Source organism: Herpailurus yagouaroundi, unplaced genomic scaffold (genome assembly GCF_014898765.1).
Source record: "Herpailurus yagouaroundi ecotype Mexico unplaced genomic scaffold, PumYag 67793, whole genome shotgun sequence".
Lineage (NCBI taxonomy): Eukaryota > Metazoa > Chordata > Mammalia > Carnivora > Felidae > Herpailurus > Herpailurus yagouaroundi.
This window is the reverse complement of record NW_024420586.1, coordinates 16,376,194-16,389,831: the sequence shown is the minus strand read 5'-3', so window position 1 is coordinate 16,389,831 and position 13,638 is coordinate 16,376,194. Positions and strand designations below refer to the sequence as shown.

Genomic DNA, 13,638 nt, shown 5'->3' with positions numbered 1-13,638 from the left:
TTTGGGGACATAGTTAACAGATCTGGAGCATTTTTTCCTGTTTTCTAAATTCCCCATCTTTTTCTTTCTTTTGATTTAATGGTAAAGGAATATAGGACAGAGAAGGCCATAATCTTAATCAGATCGTTTCCTTTAGTAATTTTATACAAGAGAGAGATTTTGTTGAGGGCCACACCCTTGATCTGATCTTTACCCTACAGCACTTTTCAAAACATTGCTTTATTGAGGTATAATCGAAGTAAAATAAATGGCACATATTTAAAATGTACAATTTGACACGTTTTGACATGTGTGGGTGGGTGTGTGTATATATCCACACTCCGTATAATGATCTTATGCCTCTTTGCAACCTCTCTTTTTCACCCTTCTCCATATTCTCCCTCAGGACAATCAGTGATAGGTTTTCTGTTACTACAGATTAGTTTGCATTTTCTAAAATTTACCTAAATGGAATAATGCAATATGTACTCTTTTTTTTTTTTTTTTTGTCTGGCTGAATTCACTTGGCATAATTACTCTGAATGGAATGGTAGGGTCTTATGGTAGGTGTGTGGTTGTCTTTTTAAGAAACCACTATGGTATTTTCCAAAGTGGTTAAACCATTTTACATTTCCGCCAGCAGTGAATGAGTTTCAGTTTGTCCACATCTTTGCCAACACGTGGTATATATGGCCAGTGTTTTAAATTATAGTCATTCTGAAAGGAATGTAGTTGATCTCTTTACGGTTTGAATTTGAATTTCCCTAATGATGTTGAGTATCTTTTCTGTGCTTATTTGCCCTCCATATATCTACTTCGATGAACTGTCTTTTATGAATTTGAGAGGTTATTTTCTTTAGTTTTGACAGTTCTTTACATATGCTAAATATGTGATTTGCAGAAGTTTTCTCTCCATCCGGGGTTTGTCTTTGAATTTTCCTCACGCTATCTTTTAAAGAGCAAGTGTTTTTAATGTTGATGAAGTTGTATTTAACATTTTTTTTCTCTATGGATTGTGCTTTTGGTGTAGTATCTAAGAAATTTTTGCCTACCCCAAGGTCACAACGTTTTTCTCCTATGTTTCCTTCTAGATATTTTACAGTTTTATGTTTTACATTAGGGACTACGATTCTTTTTGAATTAACGTTTGTCTTTAGTGTGAGGTATGGATCAAAGTTCTTTTTTTATTGACATATGAATGTTTCCTCATTCCAGCACCATTTGTTGAGAAGACTACCCTTGCTCCACTGCATTGCCTTAGCACCTTTGTCACAAATCAATTGACCTTATAAGGGCAGGCCTATTTCTAGATTTTGTCTGTTCCATTCCTCTATTTGTCTACCTTTATGCCAATACCACTCTATGTTCATTAATACAGATTTTTAATAAATCTTGAAGTCAAGGAGTGTTATTTCTTCAAATTTGTTCTTTTTTTTCAAAGTTGTTTTTGCTTTTCGAGGTTCTTTGCCTTTCAGTGTTAATTTTAGAATCCGCCTGTTCATTTTTATTTAAAAAGCCTCCTGAGATTTGGATTTGGATTGAGTTTAATGGATAGATCAGTTTGGGGAGAACTGACATTTTAACAATATCGAGGCTTCTGATCCATGAACTTTAATTTCTCTCCGAACAATATTGTATGGTTTTGGTATTTAGATCTTACACAGCTTTGGTGAAATTTATCCCTAAATCTTTCATATTTTTAATGCTATGGCAAATGGTAGTATATTTAAATTTCAATTTTTAATTGTTTATATAGTGTATAGTATAAAGAACTCATTTATTAGTTCTAATAGCTTTTTCCCAGATTCCATTTGATTTTCCACATAGACAATTATTTCATCTTTGAGTACAAAGTTTTGCTTTTTTCTTCTTCACAGTCTGAAAGTTTTAGTTCCTTTTCTTGCCTGATTGCTCTGGTTAGCACTTACATTACAATATTGAGCATCCAGTTGAGTGGCAAGTGTGGACATCATAATCTTAGGGGGAAAACATTTAGTCATTTGTCACTAAGTATGATATTAGCTGAAATTCTTTTGTGAATGTTCTTTATTGGGTTGAAGAAGTTTCTTTCTAGTCTCAGTTTGCTGATTTTTTTTTTTTTTTTACCAGGAAGGGATATTGAATTTTGTCAAGTACTTTTTCTGTGTGTATTGAGATTATCGTATAGTTTTTCTTTTATGGTCTGTTAATGTGGTGAAATACGTTGATTGAATTGTGGATGTCAAAACTAGTTTGTATTCCTAGGATAAACTCCAATTGGTCATTATGTATTGTACTTTTTACATTACATATGGTTTGATTCAATTTGCTAAATTTTAAAGAATTTTTATATCTATGTTCATGAGGGAAATTATTCTACAGTTTTCTTTTTTTTTTTTTTTAATATCTTTGTCTGGTTTCACTGTCAGAGCGATGTTGGCCTCATAGAATGAGTTGAGACATATCTTTTTCTCTTCAGTTTTCTCTGAGTTTATGAGAATTGTTATTATTTCTTCCTTAAAGGTTAGTTAGAATTCAGCAATAATGTCAGCTGGGCCTGGAATTTTCTTTGTAGGAAGACTTTTAACTATACATGTTGGCTGTTAAGTGCTATAAAGCCTAGGAATGATGTATCACATTTCTCACAGCCAGAATCAGCCCCATGGTTCCACTTAATTGCAAGCAGGCTAGAAAATGTAGGGGAGAATGTAGATATTTGGTGATCAATAAATGTCTGTGTCATAGGGTCTTTGAGAAAATTTATAGATAATTATGTCTACATTGAGTAATTGCTCAAAGTTTACTTCAAAGTCCTAAGATGTAGGCAGGTTCATCCCCTCCAACACTGCATTTTATTTATTTTACATTGCTTTTATTGCACAACTCTGGAAATAAGATTATATTCTCTGTGCTGTGGCTCTATTCTCTGTTCAGTGGAAACTCAGTTTTCTCTTCCTATGGCTTCTGCCCCACAATGGTGAAAGAGAGAATTTTATCCAAGTTCAACTTTGGCAGGAAAAATAATTTCTAAATTGGATCCAAGATGAAAATGGTTCCTTCGTCTTATGGAAACACAAATACCATGATTCTTCCTGTCTTACGCTATAAATATCCCAGTGTCTGCAGCAGCTTCTCTTGGCTGCAGAAATATTTAAATATTTCATGTCCATCAATATTTGGGCTGGGAAATCCCACAAAAGCTTGAATTTTGTTAATATGCCCATATTATTAACACTGATATCCTAGGCATATCAGATAAGTTTGATTATAAATTAAAAACTTATTGTAAGTTGTGTCACTTGGGCCACATGATAAGATGCTGCAACAGAAGCCCTTTTTTCAGTAGCTTATTCAAGGTGTATATTTCTCTCTCAGATCACAGTTCAGAATTGTGCTGTCCAAGGTTAAGAAAACTGCTGTACAATCCTCTGTATGGGGCTCCCATTTATTTCATAGGAGATGGCTGCCCAGTTCTCATTTCCCAGCCAAGAATATAGGCAAAGGCTCAAGAGAGCACATGAAACTTCCATTGTGAGAAGACAAGTAGAAATAGCATACATTACTTCTACTTACTTCTGATGACCAAAACTTAGTTTCATGACCACACCAAACTGCAAGGGAGAAAGTATCATCGTGAGCTGGGAATCCCAATGTCTAGGGAAAGCTTGGGAGCTCTAGGGTAAAAGAGACTGGATATTGGTGGAATGTGATTAGGATGTCAGAAATGCTCAGTATCAACAGGGAGGCAGAAATAAAGGATTTGGTAAGAAGGAAAAGGAGGCTCGCTTTGGATGGGGATGGGGTGCACGGAGAAATCATAGGAATCGTCACACATCATAGGAATCGTCAAGGCACTGCTCTTGGGTTAAAAAATAAAACCCCAACCATTTTGTCATTTTTCTGTCACTTGTTCTAGATTCAGGGTCCAAATGACAAAGAAATGGTGCCTGCCTTACACTGTATTGGGGAAATAAGGAAGAATCAAATGGATGTTACCGCCTGAAACCCTTTGGGTGTCCATAGTTGGAAAGGGAGCCATTTGGATTTCTCACCCCAATAGATTTTTTATAAAAGGGAGATGTAGTTTCCCAGAAAGAAATTGGGGTACCATTTGGAAGGGGTGTTGGTCTATCATAAGACATGTCTACTAAAGATGGAATGCTTGACCCATCTAATTTATTTGGGCATTCCAAAAACAAGATTGTGGCTATTGTAAAAAAAAAAAAGTCACCCTTTTACCTTATATGCTGCTAGGATATAGATTTTACTGATGCTTTCTTTGCAATGTTTCTTGTACCTATGCCTTCTTCCCCATTCTTTATATGTTTTCTGAGCCTTTTCCTCTGTTGCTTGAACTATCCCTCCTTGCCCAGGATGCTAAGGATGCATGTAAGAGAAAATCCTAGCTCAACTGATGCAAACAATAAGGACATTTATTACCACCTATATCAAGCAGGCCAGAGTTACAGGTAGGCTCCAGGCACCATGGATCTGGGTTCTGGTTCTGTGTGGCTTACAGTTCTCTTCATTTTCCCCGTGTCCATATGTTGGCTCCAGTCACAAGCTGGTCGCAAAATGGCTGACACATTCTAGGCATCACATCCATAAATAACAATATCCGTGGAAAGAGAGGAACTTCTCTTGTCTTATGATTCTTTTAGGAGTATAGTGGATGCTGGGAAATGCTGGCAATATCAGGACTGGAGAGCCTGCAGCTGTCGGCCCTTTTTGGAAATGCTCTTTGTAGATGATAACTGCCTGATTCATGCCCACCTTCCCTTCCTGGGAGTGGCCAATATCCAATAACTGTGTGTCACGAGTGTATGAAGGCGCAGCCTCCTCACCCTAACTCAGAACAACTCTACAAGACCATCTTCAGAGTTGTTTGTTGTGGTGGCTGAGGTCTTCCTAGAGACAATATCACAGCTGAACTTCTCCCTCTGCCCCCTCTTGTTGCCGTCTCTTTCGTCCCACAGGTGTTGATCCTAAGCGCACTCCTTTGTGAACTTCCTGCCTGTTCATTGTTTTCTCAGAGCTTGCTTTTTAGGGAACATGATTTATAAGAAGAAGTAAAGAAATCTTTCTGATATCCCCTCACATCTTAGTGTCCTACTGTGTCACATGCACACCCATTAATGGATCCCTGGGAAGCTGGCACAATCGGCTTAGGACAAGTAGGATTTGCCTTTGGAGCAGGCGACGGGGTCAAATTCCTCTAAATCTTGTGGAGCAAGAAATGCACAAAACTGGGGCTCTGCCAGCAGTGAAGATGTAGAAAATGGATATTGATTAGCGATCAACAGTGTTTGAGGAATCAGCTTCTGCCTCTGGGTTGCCCTTCTTACTCCTGGCACTCACTGCCATAGTCAACTTCCTCAGAGTCTGCCTTGGACATATGACTTTCATGCTTTAAAAAAAAAAAAAAAAAAAAACCTAAATGGATAGACACAGATTGCATTACAGATAATTTCGATCTTTTCATTTTCTTTCTTTTGCTCCAACCCACTCAGAGAAACAACATATGCCTATCGGTCACAAGGGCTTGTTACTATTTCACTACAGACGGGATCCTGGAAAAGGAAAGAAACCAGAAGGACAGCCCCCGCAGGGTGCTGCAAATCAGGCTTTACAGAAGCAGGTGTTTTTCACAACCCTGGGAAGCCACATTGCAGTCTCCTTAAGCATCACTCACCTATAAGTCCTAGGCTCTAGGATCAAGTACATAGCTTTTAGTCTGCTCTTCAAGAACCTATATAACGTTGGCTCTGATTATCCTCTCCCGCTGCTTTTCCCATTGTCCCCTTCCATGACCCTTCTGCTCCCGTCTTTATTGCAATGCACATGCCCACTTCCATGTTTCTGGTCATATTGTTCCCAGCCTCCATTCTTCAAAACCTGCCTTGAGCTGCACCTGCTCCATAATGGCTTTCCTGACACCTCCAGTCCATCCTGACGTCTCATTGACCACACCACCCATAGTGTCACCCAGCACATGCTCCGAGTTCACAAAGTCTTCTAACCCACCGAAACATCAAATATGGATATTTCTTTGTTTTAAGATTTTATTTTTTTTAAAGAGTCTCTATACCCAACATGGGGTTCAAACTCACAACCCCAAGATCAAGAGTCGCATGCCCTACTGACTAAGCCAGGCAGGCACCCCATCAAATGCAAATATTTCTATATGCCTTCCCAGCTTTTGCCCTAATCACATTTCGGTAGTCAAGCGATTCCTGGATGTGACCACCCTACAAGTTAATGCCACAAAGACACAGGCTGAATCACTTTAAGAACATTACCAGAAATAAACAAAAGTCTATGGGGATGTAGATGCTGGAGAGTCAAGAGCCATTCACTGAACAGCTAAGGATCTAAACCTTTAAAACTCAAGTACGTGTCTCAGTAATTTCTCACAAAAATAAACACAGGGAATGTGGAAACCCTGAATGCCAGTAGTCTCTGGTAAATTCTTGAAGTGTTCCATGTGGGAGCGACTGAAGTGCAGAAACCCTGTGGTGTAACTCCTGATATTTCCAAAGTGCCTTTTCATATAGTCACGTGTTTGATGAATGAATGTTAAATCATCAGTCCTCATGCTTTGAGTAATTATAGTGAGAAATGTCACCTCAAATAAGTATTAAGAAATTACACAGTTGAATGTATTAAAGTGTTCAGCTAAGCTCTCATGTGTCAGAGTTTCTAAACCTAATGCAAATAGGAATTCATTCGTTTACTTAAAAAGTGTTTTTGGAATACCTACCATGTACTCTTTGTTAGTGCTATAAAGACAATGATGAGCAAATCAGACACTGTCCCTACTTGTATCAAAGGAATCGTAGTCTGTCGGGGAATACAGGTGTCAGTCAAATACAAATATTTACCCAAATAGATAAACACTATGGTAGATTCAAATGACTCACACAAATAGGTACGATAATAGGTCCATGCTCAGAAGCACGTGTTTCCGTTATCTACTGCTGCATCACGAATCATCTCAAAAGGTAGTGGCTTAAAATAACAACTATCACTTATCTTACAGTTGCAGGGGTTGACCAGGTTCATCTGCACAGTTCTTGCTCAGGGTCTCTCATATAGTTGCAGTCATACAGTGATTGCGGTTGGAGTCATCTTGAAGGCTTCCTCACTCCCCTGTCCAGCAGTTGGCGCTAGCTGCTGACTGGGGTCTCATCTGAGCTGTCAGGTGGCACACCCCTATGCGAAACCTTCATGTGGCTTCTGTACATCACAGTTGCCGGCTTCTAAGAGTGAGTATCTCAAAAAAAAAAAAAAGAGAGAGACTAGACAAAGCTGTATCACTTCCTATGACCTAACCTTGATCACTTCCGGCATAGCCACAGACCCCCCTTGATAAAGGGGGGGAGAGTGCAGAGCTCCCTTGATGGCAGGAGTGTTCAATGTCACCTTGCGAAGAACCTGAGGGATGGGGGAGGGGGTATTGTTAAGATGTTATCTAGAATAAGGGGTAGGAAAAGCAAGCAGAAGGACGAGTATGCGCAAAGACCCTGACTGAGGCAGAAAGAAACAGAACACAGACTGAAACATCCTGAATCAATTCAGTATATGTAGAGTTGGAGATGCATTTGAACAATCAAGAGAAGTTATATAGTAGGGTCAGGAACAGAGAGGGGAGCCCAAGGGATAGGTTTATGAGTTCTCAGTGTTCAGCCGGTGATTAAAGTTCTGAGTGTGGATGGGGTCACTTAGGGAAAGAGTATAGAGATTCTCATGGAATTTAACATTCAGTGGTTGCCCAGAGACTCATGGGTGGCCAGAGGCTAAGGAGCATGCAGAGTGGTTGGAGGAATGACAGTGCAGTGTCCTGGATGCTAAATATTATTAGTGTTCCTGGATGTGACAAGTAGTCATTAGTGTTGGATGCTTTCGAGAAGTGTATAAAGATGAGGACAAAAACACGTCTATTGATACAAACAATATGCAGTTTGTAAGAGCAGGAGTTATCTCAGAGGAGCAGTGTGGGACCCAGATTGGAGCAGGTTGATAGAGGCAGAGTTCAGACAACTTTTCTGAAAAGGAAAGAGCCGGAAGAAAACGATACAGTATGACCATCATGCAATAGCATGCATTTGAGAGTAAGGTGTACCAAACATTAAGTTTCCTTGTACCAGATCATACACTCAAGATCTTGACACATCACTGGTGTATTCTCCTTCGAAAGAGAAGGGGGCATGAGGTACATGAGGAAAGTGCCTACGTCGTATATGTTCCAAACAAACAGAAATTGAACCCACTCCATCCAGCAAAGAGAGAAGGACTTGAGCAATGCAGGAAGGCTCAAGCAGCCACCTAAAAAGATTAATGTAGAATCCGAAAGCCGATAGCTCAGAATCTCTGTTTAGCTTGGGTGTGTTCAACTCTTGTGGGCCTTTGTGCAAATCTTGTAACTTTTCCGTGCATCAACTTTTCTTTGGCTACTTACCAGGGTCAGAGAAAGGCTGATCCTTGAAAAGCACTCAGAACAAAAAGTCCAACAGGATTTGACTAAATGAAGCATTTGATTAGTTATCACTAATAGTATGATGCAACCCAGGAAGGACTATTAACTCATTGTTTGTAAAATTGGCTTGCTTTTGTATTTGGCCAGGGCCCTCAGAGCTCTGGCCAAACAGCAGGGTTTCTGCATGTGCTCTGGCCTCCCTGAGGACCTCACAAGGAGCCAGAAACCCTCAGGATCCAAGAGAGGTCTTTAGGAGAACGAGGAGAAAGGGCATGGGTACAACCACAGGGAGAGGCCGCCTGTACCGTCCACACACATACGGGGGGTGTGTGTTAGCTGTTTTTGCAGCTGGAAGCCATTCTTGAGTTCAATCTCTAAAACTAATTTTCCAGTCTAAGTCCTCGCGGTGATGCTGACCTTTGGGTTGATTATACGAGAGCAAATGAAAGCTTTCCCTCTCCTCCAACACATCCTTCTTTGACTTGAAACATGTGACAAGGCTGTTACCTCCAGCAGATGCTTTCTGGATGAATCAGCATTCTAAAAGACAGAGGCCCCAGGATGTGCCAACATCAACAGCATCAGCAGGGATTAACAAGAGGGAAGGGGAACAGCTGAGTGGATGCAGCCTTCAAGCAGGGGGTCGGTGGTAACATCTTCAAAGTTGGCAGCCCAAGAATCTTGCTGGAAATGAAGGGTGAAAGGGCCAAAACTGCTTCTGCAGAGTCCTGAACAGACCCCACTGGGCCAAGGACTGGGGTCTTCTTTGAGAAGTTGGTATCCTAAAGGTTGAGAGCAGATCTCTGAGGATCCCGATGGCCTTTAGGCAAAAAGCATCCCCAGGGCCAAGGTACTTAACAGCCCTTTTCAGATGCATAGCCTCTGGGGCAGCAAATGATTGTTTCCTCATTACCACATTAAAGTCTTCCTTCCTGGCTCTTCTGCTTCTCTGCTCTTCTGTGAGGAAGGGGGAGTAAGGCCACAAACCATAATCCAACCCAAGGAGAGGGCTTTGAGGTTACAGGGCTCAGTCCTTATGGGAAAGAAGTTATGCCACAGGATCTAACTGATGTTTCCTCACTGTTCCATTTTCTGTCAGCCTCTAGTCCTGGGTCATGTTCCCTTGTACATATTTCCACAGGACCTGCCTGGCAAGAGAAAAAAAAAGTCCTTCCCCTTTGGGACTCAGATGTCTCCTGTGGAGATCCATTAGCTGATGTTTGCTACAGCCTCCTTCACTTTCCCCTCTTCTGCTTGTATATCCTCGTTTTCCTTTTCTTCCTTTATCTCCAGTGTCCTTGAGGAATTCATCCACAGCACTGACTTCATCTTTCACCTCCATGCAAGCATTTCAAATCTATATCCCTCTCCTCAACTCTCCTACTGAATTGCAAATTATCTTGGCACCAGACGTCTCCACGTTGTTGTTTCACCTGCACTGCTGCCATCTTAGCATGTTCAAAACCAAGTTCATTTTCTCTCCACACTGGCTCCTCACCTGTGTCAGTCTGAGTTTAACCAGAGAAGTCAACTCAGTAAGGGATATATATTGCATAAGGCCAGTATGGATTTGAAAATTGCTCTTAGGCAATTGTGGGAGCTTGCTGACCAGTCATCATATGGCTGTTATCTCTGAGTCTAATGCTGGAGCTTGAAGTCCATGGGGGCAGGCAGTAGAGAAGGAAAGCTATGAAGTGCAGGGAGGAGATCAAGTGCAGACTGGAACCCACAAGCTTGAGCTGGAACTCCGTGGGGAAGGGCTATAACCTATGACAGTTCTTGTTGCCTCTGACCTTGGTGATGAGGGTATCTACCAGCAGAAGCGGGGCTCTTTATCACAGAGCTAAACACATACACCTGACCTAGGAGTCAGGCTGAGGGAGGATCGGGGAAGGCAGGGCACTTGCAGGCCCAGCTGCTGCTTCATATCAACGAGGTAAGTCAGCAAATTGGCAAGGTGAGAACCACAAAATGGCCACTGACTGCTTCCCTTCCAGCCTCCAGATTCCCCGAGAATCTCCCCTGTGACTGACCCTAACTGGAAATAAACAAGACATTGAATTCTGGGAAATGTAGCTCAGTCTCACCAAGTTGACTCATTGCAAAGCCATTAAAATTCACCCCTAGTCAACTTAGCATACATATATATCTCCTTAAAGTATACTTAATCTCTGAAGAAAGACAATGTTAAAGTCCTACTTCTGCATAGCATCATACAACTATCCCCCATACAACTAAAAAAAAAAAAAAAAAAGACAAAACAAAAAACAAAAAAACGCTGTTTCCCCAGAAGAGAATTGCAAAGTTCCATTTTTGTCCTTGAGTGATGTTCATTCTTTTCCAAGCTGGTTCACATTCTTCCTTTGATATCTTATAATTTAAATCCTGAGATATAAAGTTAAGTAGTACTAATACATCTTGTATTAGATGATAAAGGGATGTAAAAGAAAAACAAAAATGTCTGGTTAACATATATGGAAACATCTATATTAATTTTTTTAATGTTTATTTATTTTTGAGAGAGACAGAGACAGTATGCGAGTGGGTTAGGGGCAGAGAGAGAGGGAGACACAGAATCAGAAGCAGGCTCCAGGCTCTGAGCTATCAGCACAGAGCCCGATGCGGGGCTTGAACTCACGAGCCGTGAGATCATGACCTGAGCCAAAGTCGGAAACTCAACCGACTGAGCCACCCAGGCACCCCTGGAAACATCTATATTAAAATAAGGAAGAAATATTCATAACTATTACAATCATTGTCTCTGCAACGGTCACATGGTCCTAGCTGATATTTGTGACTAGTCTCTTCCTACATTCTACCTTTGCATATTCTTTTTGCTCTCAGCAGGCACTTCGGCTGCTGGCCATGGCTTTTTGCTTGGTGGAGTGACCCAAACTTTCATTCTTGAAGGCTCTGGGATATTAGCAGCCTTGCCTGAATTGGGTTGTTGTAGTTTTCTGTTGACTTTAATTATAGGACATGGGCATATTAAAGGTACCTTGAGGATTTCCTGCTTTCCAAATATTCTCCTTATGCCCATTGTGTGGTAGTAGCAACACAATTTCTCCCTGATAGTCAGGATTAATCAACCTAACCAGAAAGTAACCCCCTTCTCTGCTGTTCATTCAGTGACACGAGGAACCCAGAGGGCCCAGGCAATGGTCTCAACTTCCATTTCAGTGGAATCATTGTTGGATCCCTTGGTGGAAGCATTCCTGTCTTTGGAACTAAGACCTCTAGACCCGCAGAGCCTATACATCATGGGGATGAGAAGTTACATTTTGCTAATGGATCACTAGAGCTAACGGTGACTAGTACCCTTCCCATTTTCACCACTGTACCCCTGGATTGGTGAATACTGGTTATGGTCGTAACAGCTTCATATATTGGATCCTGACTCAAAGCATATACAACATCCAGGAGGACCTTGCCCAGTCCTGCAGTGCACTTAGCTGGTGCATTAACTGTGTCTTCAAAAGGCCACTCTACTTCCTTTTTTTTTTTTAATATTTATTTTGAGAAAGAGAGAGAGAGAGGGAATAGGGGAAGGGCAGAGAGAGAATCCCAAGCAGGCTCTGTAGTGTCAGTGCAAAGCCCAGTGTGAGGCTTGAACTGAAACCAAGAGCCAGACGTTTAACTGACTGAACCACGCAGGCACCCTAAGGCCACTCGACTTCTCTCAAGCTACTTCAGGATGAGGGGGACCTGCTAAGACCGGTGAATTCCATGAGCATGGGCCCTTTGCCTCATTTCATTTGATGTCAAGTGAGTCCTTTGATTGGAAGCAGTACTTGTAGAATACCATGATGGCACACAAGGAATTCTGTAAGACCATGGGATGGTGATTTTGGCAGAAACGTGGACAGAGAAGGAAAACCCATAACCAGTGTGAGTGTCTATTCACAGAATCAGGTAGACCACTCCAAGTCCTTCCTCCTAGGTGGAATTGCCCTCAACATTGTCCATCGGGGCTGTCAGAGAGTAGGGCTGCCGTGTTGGCCACTCTCCGCTACCATTTCAGGTGGTATTTACGTGCCACGCAAAACTATCTGAGGTGTTTCTTCCTCAGTCAGATGGTCCTAGGGAACGCTGCATCAGGCCAGAGATGTATGTTGGAAGAGAGAAGGTAACGTAGCAAAAGGAGGTGCCATGGGCATTTGGGCCACTTCCTAATGCAACTTACTTCTGCTTTGGGGGCCTGCCCGAGCCTGACTACGTATACAGTAAAACCTTGGATTGTAACTTGTTCTGCGAGTGTCCCACAAGACGAGCAAACATTTCTAATACGTTTTAATTTGATAAACAAGCGATGTCTTGTAATACACCAAAGGTCACATGATCAAAATTGAGCCGATGGTTCTTAAAATTCGCTTTGATATGTGGGTGCTTTGGATTACAAGCATGTTTCTGGAACAAATTATGCTTGCAAACTAATTTCACTATATATCACTTCCATTTGATGATAGACTGATGCTCTGCACACCCAACTGTATGGCTTGGCCATTGGAGAACACTCAGTTGAAGATAGGCAGCTCAGATTACATGGTAACTTGGTGACCCATGGTCAGGGATTCAGTCTCTAATAATGCCCAGTGGCAGGCCAGAATTGTTTCTAGAAAGGAGAGTAGTAATCAAGAAAAGGTGGCAGGGATTTGCCACAAAATTTGAAGGGTCAGGTTTTGCTTCACCTATAGGAGCTTGCCAAAGACTTCAGCATACATCCCTATCTGCCACTCACACCTTGAGTGCCACCTTGACCCGCTCCAGGGCCAGCTTGCACAGTGGCATCTTTTCTCGTTCTGAGCCCCACTCAAAGCTAGCATTTCCTAGGTCACATTCATACGGTGCCTCTTTGTTTTAAAATTTGGGGGGCAAGCCTGATTGTCCTGCCTGGGACCCGTGCTTACCTCTCTAATGACGGTGTCTCAGGAATAAAGTTCTATCATTGACCCAACCTGATTCCTGTAACCACACCTATGACCAAGACTTGGAGTGGCTGTGGTTGGCAGGTTCCCTCCAAAACCACATGGGCAGTTCCCCGAATGATGTTTTTCTGGGAATCAATCATCAAGACAAGTGAGGGAAATGCCCTTCCCTGAGGTGAGATAAGGCTTTGGTAAAGTCCTTCGCCTCACAGAGAGGCCCATTTGTGCAGAGAGGTCTCTGAGTATATTTCAGCATGATTATTCTTCCCCTCCCCCTGC

The 13,638-nt window shown here is 41.7% G+C and overlaps 1 protein-coding gene across 1 annotated transcript in view; it reads left to right on the top strand.

Annotated features, from left to right (window-relative positions):
• Window positions 1–9,125, top strand: part of RPGR (retinitis pigmentosa GTPase regulator) — an 85,881-nt gene extending 76,756 nt beyond the window's left edge. Inside the window, exon 18 of the mRNA XM_040468847.1 lies at window positions 8,951–9,125. Coding sequence (XP_040324781.1) covers window positions 8,951–8,965 — 15 coding nt within the window. The 3' untranslated portion in view covers window positions 8,966–9,125. The remainder of the gene's footprint in view (window positions 1–8,950) is intronic.
• Window positions 9,126–13,638: the final 4,513 nt, after the last annotated feature.